The following is a 23,665-nucleotide window of genomic DNA, read 5'->3' as shown; positions in this document are numbered from 1 at the left end:
GTGCTCTTAACATTCCCAAGCAGCACTTGGTCATCATGGCATGGGGCTGCTTTTGAACACACTCTTGTCACTAAACTGCTATGAGGACGGAGTATCCAACACAGACAAGGTCTTGCAAGGCAGTTAATGCTCTGGGGAGGGGAGAGCTGGGGTCAAATCGGATGTTAATCTCTTCAGTAGAATAACGTTGTGATTCAGAATTGTGTAGCATGGGCTTAAGAGGAAAAACTGGTTTCTGAAACTTGCCTTCAGGTATTGCAAATATTTATTAGCTTACAGCATGAAAGCAGAATTTGATCCTGTCCTGTGTTGGCAAGAACAAGTCAGTGCATCTATCTTCTGTTTACCTATTCAGACCCAACCAGAACTTGTCAGAAATGCGTCAGATAAAATGGGTCCACTGAAGACCAGTGAGATTCTGTTCACAAATGKCAGAACCTTGCAAAGCCGAACGTGACAAGAGATGCATTTGTTCTCTAAGAAGGTGCTTCTCTGCAAAGTTGCCTGCAAAAAGTCCCGTTTYGGTGCTCTTGTCCCCTGCCAGGCCGCAGGCGGTGCTGCTCACGGGGCCCCTGCAGCGCCAGCGCGGCGCGAGGGGACGCTCTGCTCCTGGATGCCGCGCGAGCRTGCGCTTCAGCAGGCCAGATTCAGTGGGGTTTGTTTCATTTACMCATGGGAGGCTTCCAAAAAGCTGCTCAGCCATTTCTTTGTGAAGAAGGGCTGTTCTGCAGTTGCTTGGCATCGGCTCTTGCCGCTGTGTGTTAGTTCTTTGTGACAAGCAAGCCTAAAAGCCTTTGGCTGCTTGTTGCTGATATTGACTGTAAAGCTCTCAGAGTACAAAGGTCTCATTGTTAGGCACTTCATTTTATTAAGAGTAAACATTAAGAATCTCGTAACTAAAGTCATGTATCATCTCCCTTTAACAAGCTCAGTTAATAATGCCAATAGCAGGCAGCAGCCTTTTATGACTTATGCTACCTATCTTTAAAAGGTCGAGGTTTTGATAATAAAATATAATATCCTCAAATAGTAGGGTGTTGTGGGGAGCTTTGACTGTGCTTTTTACTCTGTGTCTTTTTTCCTTCCTGGTTCTTTCCATCTCCTTGAGTGGAGTTACTTCTGTTGCTCTTCTCTCCAAACATTCTAAAAGCAGTGTTTTTGTAATATATAATATTTGCTAAGTTTTCTAAAAGTAAGGATTTCTCTGCTTTACCAGGCATCTTGTATAGCAATCCAATTTATTTTTCTATTTTGCAAAAAATACCCTTGGAACTCGGACTCTGTTGCTAGAAAGCAAAAGAATTCTCCATTTTCAAAATTGGATCTAGTCAAGCTGAGGTGTTCTTGTTGGTTCTCCCTTGAATCTGACGGACTTAAGAGGGGAAGGGAAGAGGTGAAAACTTGTGACCAGGTTGGGCAATGTTTTAATAAATCAAAATAGAACAAGGAGGAAACTTGAACAAATAGCTTTTATTTGCTCTGTAAGCAATGAACAGTCTTTGCACTTTAATAGTTGGGTGAGTATTTATAGAAAAGCACTTAAAACATGCTCAGAATGTGTGAGCAGCAGCATGTTTCATTTAGTCTTTAAAACATATGGGAGTGCAGTTCTTGAGCGCTTGCACAATAATTGCTTTTTCAGCCAAATATTGCTATAGTGGTATCTCCTAAATCTTAATTTCATTTTACAGCTTTTGCTTAAGTTGATTGTATACTTTAGTATACAGTCCTCAGGACTTGAATTTTCTCTGAATGCTTCTTGATGCTCCTGAGTAACAGTGTGCTGCTTTAAAAAAAAAAAATAATAATTAAAAAAAAAAAATTGAGTACCTCTGCTGTAAAAGGCTCAGTGGAGAGGGAAAAGAAGAACGGTTTCTAGGAGCTAAGACAAAGAATAAACATTTCTTTTAGAACTTTAACCCAGTCTCTACTATTTAGAAACATATGTTGACTCGCTGCTTTCCCTTCTCCTGCGAGGTCTTGGATTTGGATCTGGCCCCTGGGTGGGGAGAAGTTGCTTTCTCTATCTGGGAAGCTTGCCTGAGCAGTGAGACCTTCTTGCCTGGGAAAGGCCAATATGATTGGAAGAGTAACTGCAGAGGGATAACGTGGAGTTTGAACCGTCCTCGGCAGGACACGGGCAGGGCTGGTGACGCACTGCGGTGCACAGAGCCCCGGGAACCTGTGGGTGCTGCAGGCTCCATGCCAGGTCCCGATATGGGATTAAATGAGTGTCACTGATTTCAAGGCRTGGCCACTCTCTCCTGCCTCTCAATCAGCCAACTTTGTTCCCTCTAGGTATGGCTGTTATTCCTGCAGTTCCTGAGAAGCAAGCTTTGGTCTGAGCAGATAATATAGTGTTCACTGCAGTTGCCACGCTGAGTAACTAGAAGGTAATATGAGTGGCAATATCCCTCCCTTCAGAGGAGAAGARAAGGGAGAGGAGCAGAGGAATTTGGGAGTCAAGTTTTAGGAATGCATCAGGCAGCTTAAATATTGCCTCTGGTTTATAACCTTTGGGAAAAAAATCCTTCTTAGTTAAAAGACTCTTTCAGTAAAACAGTATTACAGCTCTGGCAAATTTCCCTGACCAGAAACCAGAGTTGGAAAAAAGCAGGGTGTAGTAACATAGGCACATCACATCAGTGTTCATTTTTGCARTGTTCATGATTTCTCCGGTAGGATTTGTTTTGTTCTTATTATGTGTAAGCGAAACATCCCAAACTTAGTCACAATGGAGCAGTTATCTTGTCTCATTGGCTGTTCCTTTTGGAACTGTCACCTTGTTACCTCTCACCACTATCTGTAGTGTGTCCTGTGTTTTGTTTTGCTGAGTACTGGGAAACCAGTACCCAGCACAGTATGATTTTAGAGGCACTTGTGGCTTGTGTCCAGGGTCAAAGATTGAACAGCAATTCATAAGCATAAAATGCGGTAGAAATAGTTTCTTTAGAACTGAAGTTACATTTTTATTTTACAGTAGAAAGGAGACCTCTCGCTTGTGTGTTATCAGTATGTTATCAGTGTTGGACACTCTTGAATCAGTCTTGTTTCATGGGATTATAAATCTTACTGAGTTTTCTSAGCTTCTGTAGTACAGGGATTCGGGACTGTCTACCATGATGTTTTACCTGTGAATTTAAGCCTACTTGTTCCTTACATCCCCTCCAGCTTTCTTTCAAGATGTCTACAGTCCATGAAATTCTAAGCAAGCTCAGCCTTGAAGGAGATGTAAGTATTATTATTCAAACCAGAGTATTTGCTTGTTTCTCTTACATGCTATGTCTTGTTTCCTTTACACAACTCTGCTAGCAYTTCTACTAAGCTATAGAGTTTAACACGTCTCTTCTATGTAAAGTTATCTTAGTCTGTTGTGGTCAGTCTTCAGCCATAAATCTGAAGACACAAAGCAGACAGTTATGAGATGGCTACATTTAATGTAAATTCTTCTAACTGGGCAGCAGCATGAGCAGGATTTGCATGCTGGGCCCTATAAACAAGTCAGAGGGCAAACCGAATGGGAAGTTCAGATCTGTGATCCACCTTTTTTGTGAAAACATAAACAAATTAAGAGGATGGCAAGGGGAGATTGTGATCGTTTTTACTGATGGGGAAAGGGAAATGTGATTGTTTTTACTGACACCCCAGTTTCACTTTTTTCTGTATTAAAACTTTGAAAACATTAACTAAYGGGAATCTTATTCATGTAACATTTTTCACCAGAAGCCAAATAGTTTCAACAAAAACTAGCGCTTAAAAAATATTTTCTCTTTTTTTTATTTTGAAAAGCCTCCAGAGTCTCCTTTTTATTGGGTACTTTACCCCAGCTTTATGCTTCTCTGCGCATCCTACTGAAATACCGGAAAGCCACACTCTCTTTGTTTGATTTTTGATGTTGCGACATGACTTGGTAGAGTTACCACCGTAATCTCAGAATATTGTGGTGTGATTTTGTGGCTCTGTGATTTGTCACTAAAGAAGAAGTGAATCTGGGGTGTCGTCCCATTGTATTGCTAATACTTTCAAATTTCATAACTGATAACTGCAGAGATGAGCTTGGTAAAAGCAAATRTTTTGTTTATTTTTGTTACCATTAGAGCACTGCAGGTAAGTGGCAAGGCTGATTTTGTGCTGTAGAAGTGACCAAGTCTTTAAAATATTTAGCCATGTTATTTTTGATGGAAATCTCTTTTTGGACTAACATTTGAGAAGCTTAGCCTCATGGGTATGAATATTTTTTCCATGATAAATGTGAGTAGTTGCAAAAGTCAAACTTGAATAACATTGCATAGCAGCATTTTCAACAAAAATTCTGTAGTAAACTGCAAAAAAAGTAATTGGCAATTAATTTCTGTTCTACAGATATCAGAATTTCAWGGTTTGGATCTTGAGTGAACAGGGATCATGTTGCTCAATGTAAACAACAGTGCAGGCAAAACAGTTTCAAACCTAAGTGCAGCTGAAGTCATGTTCACRTTGATAGTCTACAGATTTTAATCTGGAAGCCAGAATTGTTGTGTGGATAGTTCATATAAATGACTTGAAATGACTTGTCCAGCTCCCCTGAGGAGTGATTCAGYGAGTTAACTGATGTTAAGAGCAGTATTTCAGATACTTTTTTATTTTTAAACAGTGTTTCTAACTGAGGGTCTAGAATGGCGAAAGCTGGGCAGAAACCCTGTCTTGTGCAATAGGGCATTTGTGCATTCCGCCTCAGCAGTGTAGCAAGTGACTTCCCCCAARACCAAGAAGCTGCCCGATAAGCTGAGTTGCTTCAGCTGGGACCATCTCCTCTGTCTTTTAAGGAGAGGAGAGGGTTGAGCTGAAGTTAACTCTGGATTTGCAATTTCTGCAGCCTTCTACGAGAGAATGGAAAGATTCTTAGGCACATCTTTTAGGTGTGCTTGATCATGTCCTTGATCTTTGCACGGGCATTTGGAAATCTGAAATATAGTCTAGGCAGTATGGATTACTTGTAGGATGACATCAGGAAGCTSTTGGGGGATTTTGTTGTTGTTCTTGTGATTTTTTTGTCAGGATGAGGAATACCCAAACCCTAGATCTCTTGAAAGGACTCTGGTTTTAGAAGTGAAGCCTTGTTAGCATTCCTGTTAGTGAAGTATGCCCCTCTGCGGTGTTGAATTCCTCTAAATGGGATTTGGTTCCTCAAGCTCAGAGGAAGTAAAGCAGTTACATGTTTTGCATATCCTCTGTGTGGAGAGAGAAAAAAAAAATCTTTCTCTGATGAGTTTTGCCCAGACTACTTGTGCATTTACACATTAGGCAGGGCTTTTACAGCCACATCCTGGAAGACTTTGTACAGAAACAAATGGAAAGTTCCTTGGAGGRAAAAAAAAAAGTCTGAAAATGTCCAATACTCTTTGGTGTACCACAGTAATTTAGGACAGATTCCTATTGTCTGGAATTTAAATGGCTGGTTTTCATAGGCAAAATGAACAGCCTGATTAAAAAACAGTGTCCATTCCTCCAAAGTACTTGCAGAGGGTGTTCATTAGCTCTCCTAAGAGTAAAACTTCGTCTGTGCAGRTGCTAGATTTGGATATGCTCCATTTACTGGCAGAGTAGCCAGTTGAAGGCCTCTGTCTTCCCTGCATATGGGACTTGGTGGCACTTGCTGGGTCTTCTGACCAGTGTGAAGTGACCTGAATCCAATTTGTTATATGCATGAGGTGGGAGAATGGAGGAAAAGTTGGTTCCCAAATTGCAAATCTGCTGTGTGTTTTCTCGGTATCTTATATGGTCTTGCATTAGACTTTTCTTGTCCCGATGGCTTATGGAAAGTGTTGTATAGAGTGAGGTGGAAGAAGGGAGATGCCAGACTCTGCTGAGCTCGCTGGTAGGTTTGTATCGCATTATCCTTCAGTGCTGGGCGAGCAGGACAGCCATGCAACAGTGCAGGTGCCCAGCTTTGCTGTGGGGGCCTTGCAGGCATGCTGATGTCTCTGAAAGTTTATGGCTCACCTCCATTTACTGTTGGATTTTTTTATTTTTTTTGATAACACTTCAATTTGCTAACATAAAAGGTTGTGTCTTGTGGTGTGACTGCAGTCACTTAGCTAAATTGAGAGAGGAAAAAAAAAAAAAGGGGAGGTTGGTTTATCAGTGTTTTAACTACCCATCTCTGCTGTGTAACCCAGATGTTCATGAGGKGGCACAGAGCATCTGTCAGGGCACTGTGACCTCTGCCAGAAGAGGCAGACGTAATAAAAAAGAAAAAGTGGGAATTTGCAGTTAAAATTTGTCCTCCTTTAACCAACTTATTTGCTAAAGGGCCCTTGAGGTATTAGGGGACCTTCGTCCTGCTTAGGAAGCCTGGTTTCTGGTGGAGTTAGGGGCTGGAAGGTCCTGGGGCTGCTCAACCAAAAAAGCTTAGTCAGGCACTTGCTCAGCAAGCAGCTGGGGCGGCTTCGGGTGACCGTCCGTGCGCCTCTGCCAGCGGTTTACGTCTCTGAACTGGAGAATGGAATATGTGAATGTTTCTCAGCTATTGCTATGGAAATTTGTGGTTTAGTTTAACCTGCCTGTGGGAGGTGGCACGAGCTAAACTGTTAGCTTGCATTGAAGCAGTTGATGAGTTTCGCATCTCTTGTGTTGACCTCCTGTTTGAGGTTATAATCCTCAGTTCAGGACAATATTAAATGGATGATAAGATCAGTTAACTGGTAAAATATTATGACTACTTACTAAATGACTGCATATTCAACTCCTCTGTGTCTTTAATAGAGTTGATTTGAATAGTCGTTTTACTGGTTTCCCTGCTTAAACCTGTAGGCACAGAGTTTCAAAAGGAGAAGGTTACTTCCTTCAAGGAAACTTCTCTTATTTTCAAGAACTGTGGGCTCAAAAAGATATTTTTATTGTTATCTCTAGAGGCCATGAGATACAGCATGAGATTACAATTGTTCCATTGTAATTTACTTATTGTTCATCTCCCACGTTCCTCTACTTTTTTTTTGATTGTAACTGATAATTCGAAGTATAACTTTTAAATTTAAAATATTWTTTGACTTTTTTCACAATAGACATGTGTATGTGTATACACACACACACAGAGCTTTTTATGTGAAAGCTTGGATTAGCTTTCTATAGTCAATTTTCTTAAGATCTCCGTAGGAAATTTCATACATTAGCAAATTCAGGCTTAGTGAGTAAATTTGGAATGTGTCAGGCATTTGCTACAATAATATGTAATATTTGTACTTATTTCTCAAAATGAACATGGCTGTGAGTGAACCTATGGAACATACACATTTGGACAACAAAGCTTGGTAGTTCTTAGCAGAATTTTGGCTTCACAAACACCTGTTGGTAATTCTTGTTTTTAGAAAAATAAGGCAAAATGTCAGTCCCTGAAGGGGACACATGTTGTAAAAACTCCAGCAAGGTGCAGGATTTAATTTTGCCTTTTTATCCTTCTCTGTTTTCCAGCATTCTCTCCCTCCAAGTGCATATGCCACAGTTAAGGCCTATTCAAACTTCGATGCTGACCGGGATGCTGCGGCCTTGGAAACGGCCATCAAGACCAAAGGTGGGGAGCACAGGCTGTGCCTTTGATTCCGCTTGTAAGCGAGAATGCTGGCAGGAGTAAAATGTCCACTTTTTTTGCTGAGATTTTGAACCAAATGCACATGTGTCTTGGATTATTTTGAGTCAGAGAAGATCCTAGAAACAGTATGTTTTACTGATAGTATTTCAGTATGAAACTATACACAAAGTACTACTTTCAAGTTTTTTTTTTTTTTTTTTTTACACGACTTAATAGCATTTGTCTTTGGGGAAATAGATGAGGAATGAACTCTTCCAAACATTGTACTCTGTTTCTGTCTCTTTCATGGATTTTGAAACACACTCCTATGTCCTGTGAGGTTGCATTGGGATAACTGCTTTCCATTTCACTTAACCAAAGTTTAAATAGCATTTATTTTCTTGAGGAGGGAAAAAKAATGAGCACATTAACACCACTTGGCTTCATTTATTGAACCGTCTCAGARCAGATAATCATAGAAAGCAATCACTATGGTTCTGGGGTAGCGATCTTCATCCCGCTCTGGAACCAGGAAAAGGGTGTTCCGGCTTTGGCTCTTCTTGCAGGCCCCAGAAGCAACAGCTGGGCGTAGCTGGAACTGCCCAGGCTTTTGCCTACATGTCAGGAGAGAGAGAGAAATTTAAAAAGAAACAATTTCTCATCTGAAAGAAATTCCAACAGTGCATTCTGTCTGTGCCAACAAAGCAAAAAATGACTTAAAAATGTAACATGTAAGATGTTGGCTATAAAATGTTGCTCTTCCTTTAGAAATGTGAGGCTTGCTTTCATGAGGCTTCCTAATTTAGCTGGAGAAATCCCCCGCCGGCTCACTGAAGTAGGTTCTATTCAAATTTTAAGGTTTATTGCTTTATTTTTAGATAATCTTCTTAAAAGAGAGGAGTGTCATTGCGCTTGGCAGGAAGTGCTTTGTGTACACATAGAGTTTTGTCTAGATTTAATTATATTTTACAGCACTGATTGTAGGGCAATCTAAACATGTCAAATATACCATCGGGTTTTCAGGGTAGGGACCAGCTTGCACATTTTAACATTCTGACTGTTAATTAGCGCAAATGGAAATTGCAGTATCCCAGGCAATACAAAAGCTTTTCCTGTCAGGAAAGTCAGACTAATGTAATTTTTTCATTTTCTTCCAACACAAATGAGCAATTTGCTGAGTTTAATATTTAACATATATKGAAACATTTTAAGTGAGGTAGTGGCTGATCCTTTGAACAAATAATAGCAGAACTTATTCATGAACTTGCACATTTGTAGGATTGAGCTTGTCTCAGCTTGTTATTCAGGAGCTTTTCTGAAAGGTGACTTTTGACTGAAAGTCTTTATGGTGAAAGAGTCTGTATTAAAACCATGAAGAGATTCATGTCTCAAGAAAGTTTTCGTGTGGGAAGAAAGCCAAAAAAGTATCAGACCCCTTCTACATACTATTTCCTTGTGTTTTAAATACTTGGTTACAGGATATTTTCATTGACTAATTGAAGAAAWTATACTAGAATGTGAACTCAGATATGTTCTGTTTCCCAAATGAAAACTGAGAATCATTCAGAACAGAGTTTTTTTTTTCTACCAAATATGAACAGCTGTACAAGGGAAACTGTCTTCAGGAAAGTATTTGAAAATTTTTCTAGTTAGGGCCTTCACACACACATTTATAAATAAAAATGGCACACATAGTGAACAAATGGTACATACTCACGAGCACTACCTTACAYGAAGTATCAGTGATTCTTCAGCAGCTAGTTTGCATTGCATGTTGAAAGCAGAAGTATGCAGCATAGATGATTATAGTATTGTAACGAATGATATGACTTGCTCACTTTATCATTTGGGTATTCCTGCTTCAATGTTATATAAGCAATATGCAAGTACAGAACTGGTGGCCAGAGTAAGCTAGTTTTAGAAAGTTAACAGGTAATTACAATGCAACTCTTGCTTAGCCAGTAGAGTGTCTGACTGCTGCTGCCTGTAATGTCCATGTATTCCAAATCTATTGATGCTTTTTAGATTAATTGCTGAATATTTAGTCATCTCTCTATCAAATATGGGGTCTCAGAGAAATACTGTGATGCATTTAATGCAACTTTAATGCAATCTGCAAAATCTATACTGCACAGGTAAGGCTTTGCTGGGTTTGAACTGTGGTTGAGTTAAATGCGGTTTTTACATACATCTAAGAGCTGGAAAGGAGTCATGCAAGAATGGCTCTAWGTTATTACCCTGCAAAACATTTTGCAGTTCAACCCAGAGTTTTTGCAGTGCCAGTGAACTGTTACAGTTCCAGCTTGTTTATGTGTAATGAATATGCCATTGCTAAGCCAGATTTGTTTGTATGCTATTCAGTTTTACTGTCGTGAATCCATTTGGTGTCTTAGCATCATCTTGGTACATGTTAGCTTTTTGCTCTCCGGAACAAGAGGGCATTGAATACTTGTATAGTGTTCAGTTATGCTCTGTTATATGGATTAGCTCAAGTACATGAGCCTAAATGAAAAAAAAATCAAATTAGTCCAGCATTCACTAGGTTTCCTTTGTTACTTTATAGGAAGGAAGACTGCTGAAGTGCCTGCCTTCGTTTTGAGAGTTACTGCCTAGCAGTGTGATTTTGTGTGTGYCTCATAGTTTTAATAATTTGATTGACTAGTTTATGAATAGTTGTATACTTGCAGCTCAAATTGTGCAACCCTTTATTGAGGCCTTATGATATGCTTTTCTGTCCCATGACCAGCAGAGTTCAAATGCATCAAATGCATGGTCTTTTAGGACAGTGCTTACATACATTTATCATAAAATCATTATAGTCAGAAATCAGTAAATCAACAATGAGGTGTGATCCATAGCATATAGAAGGACCCATATAGAAAAATTGATTTTTTTAGGTGGTGTATTCAACATGCCATAGCTTTTAATGACTTCCTCTTCTCTTTTATTTTCAAGCATTAAAAATTTCATTGAGCTTGTTTGGTGGGAAGGGGTAGTGTCTGAAATCCAGTGCGTTGCTTATATTAGAAGCAATATTATAATTGCAACACTAACTGGCAAAATTGTTCTAAGAAGAATTCCAGAACTGAAGTTTTGGTTATATTTTATCTCAGTATTTTTCCCTTTAATTCCAGTGAGATTCAGCTTTTATCCAAAGATAAGCAGATCAGAAATCCATTCAAACAGTCCTAGGACTGTGTTTGTGCCAGACATACAAACGTACCAAGGACTCTCAAGGGCTGGACACCTACACTTATATTATAATTTCCTGCTAATAATTGGAGGCCAACTGCTATCTTCTCATTTGTTCATGTAGGGTGATAATCTCTGTGGTATCTAAATGCTGGTAGGGCAGATTTAGATTCTCATATTCCATCCACACTGACTTTGAAAATAAAAATGRAGACAACAGATTTCTGGTAAACAAGCTGAACAGATTCACCACTCCTTGCAGAATCAAGGTATGTTAGCTCTGTTACCTCCTCCCAGGAAGCTGAGAAGTTGTCCTTGTCATCTGTCTTGTTCAGCACCATGTTTAGTGGTGTTGCTTAGGCCCATGGAAATTCAAATCCAGTCCCTTTTTAACTCAAAAAAAAAAAAAAAAAATCACATACAGCTCTAATATTTTACTGTGTTCACTTCCTCTTATCTTGCTGATTGAATATACTAGCATGAACTTCATAGTTTGAGCTCTTTAAAAACGAAAAAATTGACATTATTCATCATTATTCAAAAGGAGTTCTCTCTATTTTCTCTGCTTCCCCAAGTACATTTCTGTCTGGAAGAAATTTTCTTGCTTGAAAACAAACAAAAAAATCTGAGTAATGAAGTCAGTTTCTGACACTCATTGATAAAAGGGTGCTGCTCAAACCTGCCCAGCTAGAATAAACTTTCATTCAATTACCCTGAAATTTTTAGGCTTTTGAGTGAACAGTATTTAAAAAAAAAAAAAAAAAAAAAAAAAAAGTGAGAGCAGCNAAAAAAAAAAAAAAAGAGAGAGAGAGAGAGAGCAGCTCTTTGGTCCACCCCACCTCAGCAAATGTGAGTCAGCATCCTGTTCAGGGCAGCAGGATTCCCAAGTGTGAAATACAAGCACTCATTTTCCACAAAATGCCAGAGCAATGAGTTAACTCATATTTCCATCCACAAAACATATGAATAACTTGGACACAGTTGCTTGTGGGCTTCTAATCTCTCACAATTGTTTTAAAACTTGAAAATGTCATTTGCTAGTTTTGAATGCCAAGAATGTTTTGAATTGAGAATTTACTAAAAAAAAAAAAAAAATAAAGACTGATTTATACTGTGGCTCTACAAAGGCCTGGTGTACCTATTCATCTATTCATCTGCGCATGGCCATTTGATCGTTTCTGGACTGTTTCTTTTTATGGGAATATTTCAAAATATGCTATCAGTAGATTTTGTCAGCAGCCTGGTTCCAAACAAACTTTGTAGCTTAAAACACAGGATACTTTCCAGGGCCTCAAGACTTTTGTAGGCCAAGCGCTGATGTAGGTCTGCCTCAATATGAGCTAAAAACWTGAGGCTATCAGGTCCAGTGTTTCATCTCTTCAAATCAGAGTCGCATTTTTGTTCTTGCTCCTTAGGAAAAATGAAGCCGAGAGAGAGATGAATATGAATATTTGGATTTGACTTACTGTTTTAGAATTTGTAGCTAAGGGCTGTGAGGTCTTTTGCAGCACTCACACTGGTCTGATTTGTATTGTAATATCTGAGTCAATTCCTTTGTGGTTGAGCTGCAGTGAGGTCACTTCTGGTTAATAAGACGAAGTAGAAAAAGATTCTGTGAGGGACTTGAATTCTTGTAGTAGCTGCTCCACTCCTTTTCCTATTGCAAAATCAGCATTAACAGGCTAATTACATCAGTCACATTTCATACTTTTATTACAGTACAGATGTGAAAGGAAGTCAGACAACAAATAGTCCCAAGCAAGCACTTGCACAGCACAGCTATAGTCTAGCTTGATACTGGAGCCTAACAGTTTGAGAGCTGTTCAGTCTGTCTCCTCTCTCTATCCATTTACACACTCTGCTGATTCTTCTGTTTGGCAGAATTTATTAGCTGAAAGTTACTTCCAGCTGCAGTGTTGAATAGCAGATCAGAGGGTTCTGGTTAACTGATAAAATACAGGGGATGCYAAGGAGCATTTTGCCTAGAGGCAGAAATCGGTGGCATAGCATAAAGCGGCACTGGAGAGTTGAGGAAGGGAATGGACATACTTTGTGTTGTGTTGTTTTACAGTGTGTCCTTGTCTGCTGTATTAGATGAAGTAGGAAGATTAAATGGGAGGTGTAGAATAATAAATTCAAAATAAGACTTTAGTTGAGCCAGCTGTGAGTCCTCAACCATGCCTGGTGCAATCAAGCAATTGCTATTCTGCTTAAGAACCTCTGGATGGCCCTCATCGGTACAACATAAAAATATGTGTCTGCAATGTTGTTCCTATTTTTCCCTTGGAGTCTTTGTTACCTGGCTGCTCTGTATCCTGCTTTCTAACAGTTCCTTTGATTTGGCTTGTGGCAGAGACTTACATCTCCAGGAATTTTCTTCTGACTTGCAGAGACTGGCTTATTGCAAGGGCAGGTTTTACAACCTCTCATAGTAAGAGAGTAATTGAGATATTTTTAGAAATTAGTTAAGGGAGTATAAATACAGCTTTTTCTTCTGTGGCTGTTGAATTATCAAAGGATARCTATTTTATTTGCATGCTAGGCTGAGTTTGGGAGAATCCAGTGAAAGCAGCAAATGGGAAGAGAAARAAGAGTGAATCTGAAATGCAGATTGTCATTAACAGGCAGGAACAGTGGCAGAGTGCCAGGATGCCTCCTGCACTGTAAAGAATCTTGAGTTGCAAGTAGCTGATATCTAAGAAATTTCCTGTATAATCTAAAAGCTTTTCTTCTGTATGTATTGACCAGAATTCATGGCAGCAGGAATATCGGCCCTGTAGGATCTAGGGCTGCAGAATACATTAGGTACTATGGATGGGCAGTGAGATTTGTGCCTTGGCACTTAGGATAAAGCCAAAAGATCTTGTATTTTGTCAGCAATTTACTTTAAATGATGTCTTCTAATTCTCTTCACTTAAACTTAAGCCTTTATGGATTCAACTATTAAAAAGAGATAGGTAGGGAGCTCAAGCATCCAAATTGTCTCAGCAGCTTAATTAAAACTCATCAGGGATCTTCTATGGCCATTTCCAAAGAAGGGAGCATGTACATAATTCCTCCCAATATTGGGAAGACCTTCTAGTTTCTAAGTGTCTGAGCTGATSAGCAACAGTCCTATGTCTTTTTCCTCTCATTTTTGTTTGGAGTWTTAGTTAAGTGCTTAGAGGCAAATTAGAAAATAACTGCTTTTTAGGAAACCTTCATTTAAATCATTCCACTGAAATTACAGGGCAGCTGTGGTTTGTCAGTTCTGAAACTGAACAGCTTTCTTTGCAGAATCCTGCATGGCTGGTGCACCTGTGAAATGGAGCACAAGGAGCAAAACTGACCAGGGACTGGCTCCAGCCGAGGTGAACACATGAGTGTGCAAGTCAAGAAGTGCCTTGCATCAAAAATATGTCAATAGCTACAGTTTCTGCAAGGCCAGGACTTAACATATTCTACACTAGAGAGAGCTGTTGAGCAACTGTGCTGTGTTCTGGGTGGAGGAGAGCATATTAATACAAGTAAAAATGCTTCTTTTGACTCTGTCTTTTGTCATTGTAGGTGTGGATGAGGTCACCATCATCAACATCCTAACAAATCGCAGCAGTGAACAGAGGCAGGATATTGCTTTTGCCTACCAGAGAAGAACCAAAAAGGTACTAAAATATGAAGGAATATGAAATATTGAATATTTTTCCTGTGCATAGTTAGGTTTTTATTGCTCGCATATTTCACAGATATTTAGGCATAACGTGGAAATAAACATTCCTTAATTTGTCTTTTTGCTGATAGTAAAGATTCCTTTACTTTGTATTTGWTGTCAGAGTTTAGGACAGGTAGGATTTCCAGAAGTATTCAGTATGCGCAATKGGAAGTGAAATCTGTTGAAGACATGGGTTTTCCAGTATCTCCAGAAATCAGGATGAATAGCAGATCGTTACATGCTGAAATGTGCTCAATATTAGCAGTTGTGTGTTTTCTGATGTGTAGTAAAATTGCTACTTAAACCTATGGAAAAACCTTTGCCAGGAAATGCCTCAATTTGAAAGAAAAGGCAAAAGAGGTTTGGGTGTTGTTTGTTTATTTATTTAAAGATAACTTGGCCTAAAGAAAGTACTTCATTTCTGTGCAAAGTGAAATTAACTGAACTTTCACTAGRTATTTTCCTGACGGAAGTATCCCATGTAGTGATCTACAGAGGAAAACAAATCTATAGGACAGGTTACAGCAGCCTGTATAATGAGTCTTGCTAACTGGAAGTTTTCTTGATGTTTTCTTGTCTTTTGAGAATCTTACAGTAATTGAAGTTCTATGCCCATGCAGAAGAAAAGAAATTGGCCTAAAGATCGGTTTAAGATTATCACAAATGTCTCTCTTTCAGGTTTGCCAGACCCCAAATGGTAATTCTCCAGTAGCAGCCCAGAGTGCTCATCTGCTACCAAATGTAAAACTAGAGTAAAATTTTGGAAATTCACAAACTTTTATGCATGGCTGATGCACACGCAGAAACATATGCAAGTTGGATGCATGCGTGTGTGCGCACAGGCCTGCGTCCCAGCAGTCACTCTCTGTGGGCACCATGAGAGCTTTGGACCCGAATAATAACATATGTCACTTGAAGCTCTGTTAAATGTTTTGCATGAGCACAAAAATTGTACAGTTGAGAGAGTCYACAGCTTCTTTCCTTTAAATGTTTCTCTCTCCACTTTTCTTCTTTCCTTACTGTGACCCAGGAACCAACTGAATTTATCAAATATGATAAGTGCTAAAGTTAAAAGTAAAACCAATGTAAACCACTCAGGTGAATAATAGGAGAGGAAAAAGATGGAATGTGAAAAGACATGTTTGGAGCAGGGATATATCCTCTTGAGAAAATATTTCATGAATTTCTTTGGTAATATGCTGTGAAGTTGCAAACCCTACCTGAGGTGGCTGTGATTTATTGCTCACGTGTCCTGTTGCAGGATTTTTCAACAGGTCATTATATGGAAAAAAAGATCTCAAACCTACCTCCATTTTTGTTCCTGTGAGTTTAGCTCCAGTAGGAACCAATAATAATTCTGAGGAGCAGTATTTCTACCAGGAAGATCTGTGCAATATTTTCCCTTCACTGGCATTAATGATGCTACTAGGGGTTTAGAAGTGCATTGATTTAACTGATAATGCTAGAAAGTGCCAAGTGCCTTGGCTCTTTATCTGTCCAACATAAACTTCTCTGAAATTTTGTTCAGATCACTTGATTTTCCATCTCTTCTCGTCCACGCCCGCCCTAAACTTATTTGTATAGAACCCTTTAATTTAAATGCAGGAAGTCTCTTCTGAATGCTCTGGTTTTAATTCCAGCTATAGGAAACACTGATCAGTGTAGATCCCGGACCTGGATCTAGGCTTTTGAAATTTGTAACTACACTGCATTGAAGCTGATACTAGCATTATTCAAGTTATATGTGAAACCCATAAAGAAGGAAATGCCAGACTTTATTTTCTATAGATCCATATACATCCCATGAAGTGAAAATATCTGGGTTCTTTTTCCTCCAGCTTTGACAGACAATTAACAATAGAGGTTTTGGCTACTGAGTTCTGATGATTTCCTGAAGATAGGGCTGAGTTTCCTRCACTCAGGAGCTGTTTGGGACCTGGGCTAGTACAATGGAATAACTATGCAGTCAATTTTTCAGTGTCTTAAGCTAATTTAGGGCTGAGATAAATAGGAAAAACCCAAATAATATAGTGCTACTGGGAACACTGTGAAGTGTGGTGCAGAGGCACTGACCACAGGGAGTCAAACTCAGATCCATCAGCGCTTATTAGCTCCAGCACAGTGTCAGTGCTTCAAGACCAAAGCTGGGTTGTACAGAGCCACTTGGATGTCTTTGCACCATGCTTCCCAGCACTTTGTCAGCCACCAGTGGATTTTTCTTATTTTCAAAGGACGAGAAAAAATGTCTTTGCCCTAATTTATTTCTTAGATTTCCACAAAAGAAAGCTCTTTATGTTCTGTTTCTATGTCAGTTGTGCAGAAAAGACTGTTGCTGCCTTGGAGATTTAAAGCACTACAAGCTGAATTCTCTGGAGATCAGAAGTGAGCTTTAATTACTTCTTCCATTCTCCCTTCTATTTTACAGGAACTTTCAGCAGCACTCAAATCTGCTCTGTCAGGTCATTTGGAGGCAGTGATCTTGGGCCTGCTGAAGACACCAGCGCAGTATGATGCCTCTGAATTGAAAGCTGCCATGAAGGTAAATGAATTCTGAAATTTAAATATATTGAAGTCTGATGACACTATCTCAAGAATAAGTATGGACTTGTTATTCATATACATTTTTCACATTTCGCCACTGACTTTTTRGTACTACGGTTTAAGTATCCACCTTCAAGTATTAGCAAAATCCTCTCTTGAGCAAAAAGTAATGTGAGGCAGATGAGGAGTGACTAATAGGCAGTGTTGGCTGATAGCTGTTCTTCTGACTGCCTTGAAAAACAATGAACAGGTTCTTTATAAAAAAGGCATAAGAAAGCAGCTGGAGCCATTAAATCCTCTGCTAGTATTTATAGGCTTAATAAAAAGTGGTTTCCCGTTACTGGGTCATATCACTGATGTTGAAAGAACATCCTGTACCCAGGCCTTTCTCTCTGTGGAACACGAGGAGGAGGAGGAGGTGTTCAAAGGAGGCTTGGAGAAGAGCACAGCAGTGGGTGACAGAGTTCAGTCCCCTGCAATCACAGGCAAGCATGGAATGGGTCGCTAGTTAGGAAAAATCTGCCCCCCAGCCACGAAGACAGGTTTTGACAAGTGCTCATGCCAGTGTTTTTACTTTTTTAGACAAACTAAGGTTTGGGAGCTTGTATTCATAAGCAGCTCTTATATCTCTAATGTTCTTATTTTTTTAACTAATTATTAAAAAAAAAAGTGTTAAAATATGTGTACTAAAACTCTGAACAAGACAAAGAGATGATTAATTACAATCTCCAGAAAATGAAACAGATGTACAGAAATCAGTGCATCAATAACAAATAAGGAGTCATAATTGCTCTTTTAATTGTGGGCCAAATCCACTCTTGGAGCAGTCAGATGCTGCCCTCTTCTGGTTTATCCATAGGCTATCCATCATTTATTGAGAACGAGATAATAATTCAAAATTTCTGAACATTTTGTGTGTGGTATGCCAAGTTAGAATGACCATATACTTATCTAGCATTTGTGCTGTACTCGCAACCAGGCGATCACGTCTTAGTCTCAAGCCATGGCAGCATATTTTCCTTACAGGTCGGATGTTTCCATCTCCCAAGCATTCATTCTAACATTCTGAGTTTGCTAGCAAAATATTGTTTGTCTTGCTTGTGCTTAGGTTGTTTTGTTTTGTTTTGGGTTTTTTTTCTGGTATATATTCCCACAAAATATTTCAAAATGATATTTAGAGATTATTAAATTGTTACCCATTATTTCTTCCCCAGATATCCATTAGAATTATTCTGTGGAGAGCTGTCCCAGTTCTCTTAGCTGTTAGACATTGCTTTAGTCCTCTCATTTTTTCAATTGGTAAGGATGCTTTTTCTATGACAGTAGTTTTTCACATAACTACATACATATTCCACATATAAAATATGGAATGCTATTTATGTGTTCTGTGGGATGATATTTATGAGCCAGAAACTTGAAATAAGGGTGAATATTTGCTAGTCTGGAGATGAGGCTTTGGTTAAGGCTGTGTCATCTTCAGCATCTATTCATAGTAGGGAGATGTAGGAAGAGAGGTGAGGAGAAAAAGCTGGGAAGAACAGGGTCTCTGCACATTTGCATGATGAAAACGAGATTTTATTTTCCTGTGTTCTCAATGGAAAGATAGAACAGAATCACGTGTTGGCAGTGATATGTTAACCTCATTGCCATTATGCAATCAGGTAGGGGAGATCAGGTAAGTGTTACAAACACCTCAAATATTTCCCACAGATACTATCTCCCGTATCTCAAAGCTAATAGAATAATATTTGGCAACTAAAAATGTTCCATCTGGGTTTTCTCAGCCATGTTAGAAACATGCATACAGTTGGCAAAAATATCCTGAACAGTTGTGGAACTGTTAGACTGGGAGAAACGAAAAAGGGTAATAAAATGTCAGTAAAATATTTTGAAACCCTTCAAGCTAGTCTGCTGGTTTCTGACACTTAACTGTGTTTTGTGTGCTGCAGGGTCTGGGAACTGATGAAGACACACTCATTGAAATCATCTGCTCACGGACAAATCAGGAGCTTTATGAAATCAACAGAGTCTACAGGGAAAGTAAGTTTACATTGAAAGTTGTATTGTACTTGCTCACAGCCTTACTTGGATAGGTGCTCCCAAGGTCAGTTTGGTTGGTAGAGTCACKTGCATCACATCTGCTTTGCTTCTCTACTAGTCAAGCAGAAGAAATTTGTATTGGCATACTGGATATTAGGGTGGATTTATAGAGTTTCATCTGTTCCTTGACAATAAACAAATTGGAGAGCATTAGCTAGTCATCCAAGTAGCTTGGTATCTGAGTAGCTTTTTTTTCCCCTATGTTACATGTATTCTGTGCATAGTGCAAGAGTAACTGATAATGCTTGGCCTTGTAAATGCCTGGTAAATGCTAACTTGTCAAACATTATTAAATAGAAAAAAATGTCTCTTTTCTAGTGTATAAGACAGAACTGGAAAAGGACATTATATCAGACACATCTGGCGACTTCCGCAAGCTAATGGTTGCCTTGGCCAAGGTATGTCTGTCCATATTTTTCTATGTTTCCTAATGTTCCCATGCTTTGGTATTTGATACTTTTTAATAAAACAATTGGATTTCTGATACAACTTCTAGTTTCTTTGTACTTTTACTGTGTTTTGAGGAAAAAAAATCAAATGTTAAAGGGCATAGTATCTTGTCAGAGACACTGCATTCATAAGAGCAGCTAAATCATGAGGATGAAGCGTCCTCTAATGATTACTCGTATAACAAATACTAATTAACAAACCAAAGAGAAAAACAACGTGTATAGCCAACTCTTTGCAATCTTTTAAACTTCTTCTAAATATTGCTGTCCTTGTTTAAAGGGCAAAAGGTGTGAAGATACTTCTGTGATTGATTACGAGCTGATTGACCTAGATGCTAGGGTAAGTGCTAATAATGACCATTAAAGGTTCTTACTGACTGAATTTTGGGGGATATTCAGCTAGACTACAAATGCTGTGCATGTGAAGAGCACAAGAGCACTCTGTAAAAGTAGGTATATGTATTTCAAATTGTTTTGTGTAGCAATGTTCGCACGCTGTTGAGAAATCTGACRCTTTGAATCTTGACATCTTCAGTTATATATTTTCATGGGCTACTCACTCACTAGCACTTACACAGTAGCTCCCTGGTATTTTTCATAGGCATATTGAAAAAGAGATGCTTTAAGAAAAGGAAGCACTGATGCATTACAAAGAGTGGTGGTAGCAGCCAAGTAATTTCAAAAGATTAAGAGTTAGGTATCACTGAACTTAGTGGCTGATTTGCTTGTATCTTTCTAATACCAGGAACTGTATGATGCTGGTGTGAAGAGAAAGGGAACTGATGTGCCAAAATGGATCAACATTATGACTGAAAGAAGTGTTCCCCACCTCCAAAAAGGTACTCTTCAAGTGACAGTCTATTGTATTTTTTGAGCTACAGAAGGAAAACTAGACTCAAGTGGCATCTATTTAATCTCAGATATGATTAAAGTGAGTGTGAAACATGGAAATCTTAATTCATAACCAAGCTGGGTTTTTTTGGTCTACTTTCTGTGGATGTGTTCCTCTGATAATTTGAATGTGCATATAGCATTTTTCTATACAGGTATAACAATCAATGGTATTTCATCTGCCCTAGGAATGAAAATGTTACCAATCTAGAAAACTGGAATGCGGGATACCTTGAGAATTCCTTTAGCTTTTCCATCTCTGCTAGAGTAGGTCAGGCATGTCATGTGTTTAAATGGGATATTGAAGCTGCCAAAGAGCAGCTCGGGAGAAGCTGCTGCCAGAAGTACCTGGGAAAGCCATTTTGGAGAATTTTATTTTCAAGCTAAATTTCATTAGCTTGGACAACCCTGTTTCAAAAAAATATTAATGGCAGGATGGTATTTTACCAGGTGTTTGAGATATTTGAGAAAAAGAGAAGGCCATAGCATCAGAAATTTATTATCAGCTAATAAGTTGAGACTGTACTGAAGATAAAAGTTTTTGAAAGGACTTGGACAGGTACTTTTTCTTCACATGCACCCGCATTGCACTGTATTTTTGGCTAAGGTGGTCACTTTTACTGGTTCCTGCTTTGATTTTGTTTTCACTTTTCTTTGTCATGATAGTGTTTGAGAGGTACAAGAACTACAGCCCATATGATATGCTGGAGAGCATCAAGAAGGAAGTTAAGGGAGACTTGGAAAATGCCTTCCTGAATCTGGGTGAGTTTTCAAAGCTGGGAAAGGGTATCACATGGAGAGGTTGCAGCTTCTTCTGCATTGCTGACTTCCCAAAAGAAATGTACACGATGATTATCTGTTGTAACTTCCACTTTTGCCTGTTACAAACATTTAATCTTTGATTCCTGTTTGTTTTATTAAAAACAAGCAAATAAAACCAGGTTTGACCTCTCACTAGGTATATCAAGCATTAAATATGGATGTAGACTGGAAAGAGAATAATGTCTATGAGAGGGGAAAACAGGTTGTGGATGATGCTGAAGGCAGATTCGGCACTGAATTGTCTTAAATAGGTATTTATGGTACTGTAACTGTGGCACAAAGATAATTAGGATATTCCTGATTTCAGAGGAAATTCTGTAAAAGAAAAATCAGTTTCAGACTGAGGGAGATATGAGAGATGTTTCAGGAGAGTGGAGAACAAAGAAAGCTCAGCTCAGCTCCTTGAAGAGAGATTTCTCAGGAGTCAGCATACAATGAATGTTTGCAGAAAAAAAAAAAAGGTTGTTTATATATGAAACATGGATATAAGAATCGATGTTAGTGTGTGTGGAGGAGTGCTAGCATTCTGAAAAGACGCTAACTGTGAGGGAAATGGCAGTTGTTCATAAGCTTCCCAAAACAAATTGTGACAAATTCATCAGATAAAAATGATTTCTCTGTGCTCGCTTATGGAGAAACTCGCTGCAAACTCTTATTCTGAATATGTGTATCTTTAAAAAGACTCCAGGATTGTGTGTTCTGTTAATCTAAGAGTTAGCAGGATGTTTAACTGTTTGTATCTCTCTATTTAGTCCAGTGCATTCAGAACAAGCAGCTGTATTTTGCAGACAGGCTGTATGACTCTATGAAGGTAAGGAAGACTGTTTATAGCTCATATTTAAGTAATGTTTTACCTGAAGGTTGAGGGTTATCAGAAGACAAGATACATAGTGTAGATTTAAAATGAAAAGAAAAATGAAAGCTTGTGGAAGAATGTTGGATGAATAGCTGATAGGAGAAAACTGTGGAAGAATCAATCAGACCTTACAGCTACAACATGTCATCTCGAGGAAGGGGTTAAAAGAGAAACATCTGGGGATTGTCATTAGGCAGTACCAGCAAGACTTTATTGTGAGTCRGGACTGCTATTTTTACAGACTAAGTAGCTATATTTGTGACCTGAAGTTGATCAAATTCTGATAATGAGAGATGTTTGTGCTCAGACTCCTAGGTCACAACAGTGGCCTTAGAAGGTTTAGCTCACTGTACCCTTCAGTGCTGCAGCTGAGTTGACAGTTGAGCTGTATTTTGCTCTTTCCATTAGTCTTTTTATGCATCTCAGCTATTGCATGTTTATGTGTGAATCTGCTTGCTAGGGCAAGGGAACCCGGGACAAGGTTCTGATCAGGATTATGGTCTCCCGCTGTGAGATCGACATGCTGAAAATTAAGAGTGAATTCAAGAGGAAATATGGAAAATCCCTCTATTATTTCATTCAGGTAAGTTTTCAGGGTTCTTTTTTTATTGACTGTATGACCTTCACAGTACTTCGCCTTAGACTAATTGTSCCATTAGAATTCATGGAAGATTTCTTAGAGGCCACAGTGAGAATAGTAGATCATTTCTAAGCACTCTTGAAAAGCCTATTCTTACCTTTGCAGGCTACAGCCAGCGCAATTCTAAGAAACTGTTTGACTGAATGTGCAGGTTTCCTGCAATAGGTTGATGTAGGAAATATCTGTTCTCCTGTCCCTATCCCCAGAACAGGGCTCCGAACTGTGAGCTGCAGCCTGTCTCACAAGTTTTAGAATATAACGTATATGTTTTGTGTCCTTTTTTTTTCTTTTTTTGTTTTAATCTTTTGCTTTACAGCAAGACACGAAAGGTGATTACCAGAGGGCACTGCTGAACCTGTGTGGTGGAGAGGACTGAAAACTGTGATGGAGGAAATCCAAATCCAGAGACATGCTTTTGCTCTTCATTTTACTGTATTCCTAGAAAGAAATTGGCTTGCCTAGCTAACTTGACTTGCCTTTATATTTGCAAGACCACTGATATTGTATGCTTTCTGGTGCTGTTTGTACTTCTCGTAGTAGCAGTGCTCTGCTTGGCTTTACCAAAGTCCCTAACAGCATGAAGCCAGAGCAATTTACATTCCAAAGATACAAGAGGTTCAAGGCGTTTGTGAAAGACTCAGCCTCTTTGTGTAACGTTTCTAATAATATATAAATAAAACTGAATTTTTACTTTAAGAAGGTGAATCTTTTTCAGATCTTTAATTTAAAAACTGTGCAAACATTTAATACATATTTGGTCTTCACTCTTCATTCTGTGGCTTTTTTTTCCTTCCCAGAGTTCATTACTCTTGGCTGAGACCGTATCTTGAAACTCTTCCTCTCTTTAATGGTCCATTTTCTCATGAGGCACAAAACCATCATCTTGGTTTTCTAAATAAGTGTCACTATAAACCCTCTGTGTTTCCTCTGTGTGTGTAGA

General features: G+C 38.9%; 1 protein-coding gene across 1 annotated transcript in view; it reads left to right on the top strand.

Annotated features, from left to right (window-relative positions):
* Positions 1-23,389, top strand: part of ANXA2 (annexin A2) — a 24,707-nt gene extending 1,318 nt beyond the window's left edge. Inside the window, exons 2-13 of the mRNA XM_026052999.1 lie at positions 3,172-3,231; positions 7,450-7,549; positions 14,285-14,379; positions 16,852-16,965; positions 18,917-19,007; positions 19,386-19,465; positions 19,797-19,856; positions 20,262-20,355; positions 21,074-21,169; positions 21,982-22,040; positions 22,546-22,668; positions 23,042-23,389. Coding sequence (XP_025908784.1) covers positions 3,184-3,231; positions 7,450-7,549; positions 14,285-14,379; positions 16,852-16,965; positions 18,917-19,007; positions 19,386-19,465; positions 19,797-19,856; positions 20,262-20,355; positions 21,074-21,169; positions 21,982-22,040; positions 22,546-22,668; positions 23,042-23,101 — 1,020 coding nt within the window. The 5' untranslated portion in view covers positions 3,172-3,183 and the 3' untranslated portion in view covers positions 23,102-23,389. The remainder of the gene's footprint in view (positions 1-3,171; positions 3,232-7,449; positions 7,550-14,284; positions 14,380-16,851; positions 16,966-18,916; positions 19,008-19,385; positions 19,466-19,796; positions 19,857-20,261; positions 20,356-21,073; positions 21,170-21,981; positions 22,041-22,545; positions 22,669-23,041) is intronic.
* Positions 23,390-23,665: the final 276 nt, after the last annotated feature.

Source organism: Nothoprocta perdicaria, unplaced genomic scaffold (genome assembly GCF_003342845.1).
Source record: "Nothoprocta perdicaria isolate Ctin4 unplaced genomic scaffold, notPer1 scaffold_113, whole genome shotgun sequence".
NCBI classification, from domain to species: domain Eukaryota; kingdom Metazoa; phylum Chordata; class Aves; order Tinamiformes; family Tinamidae; genus Nothoprocta; species Nothoprocta perdicaria.
This window is presented reverse-complemented; position numbering and strand designations above follow the sequence as displayed.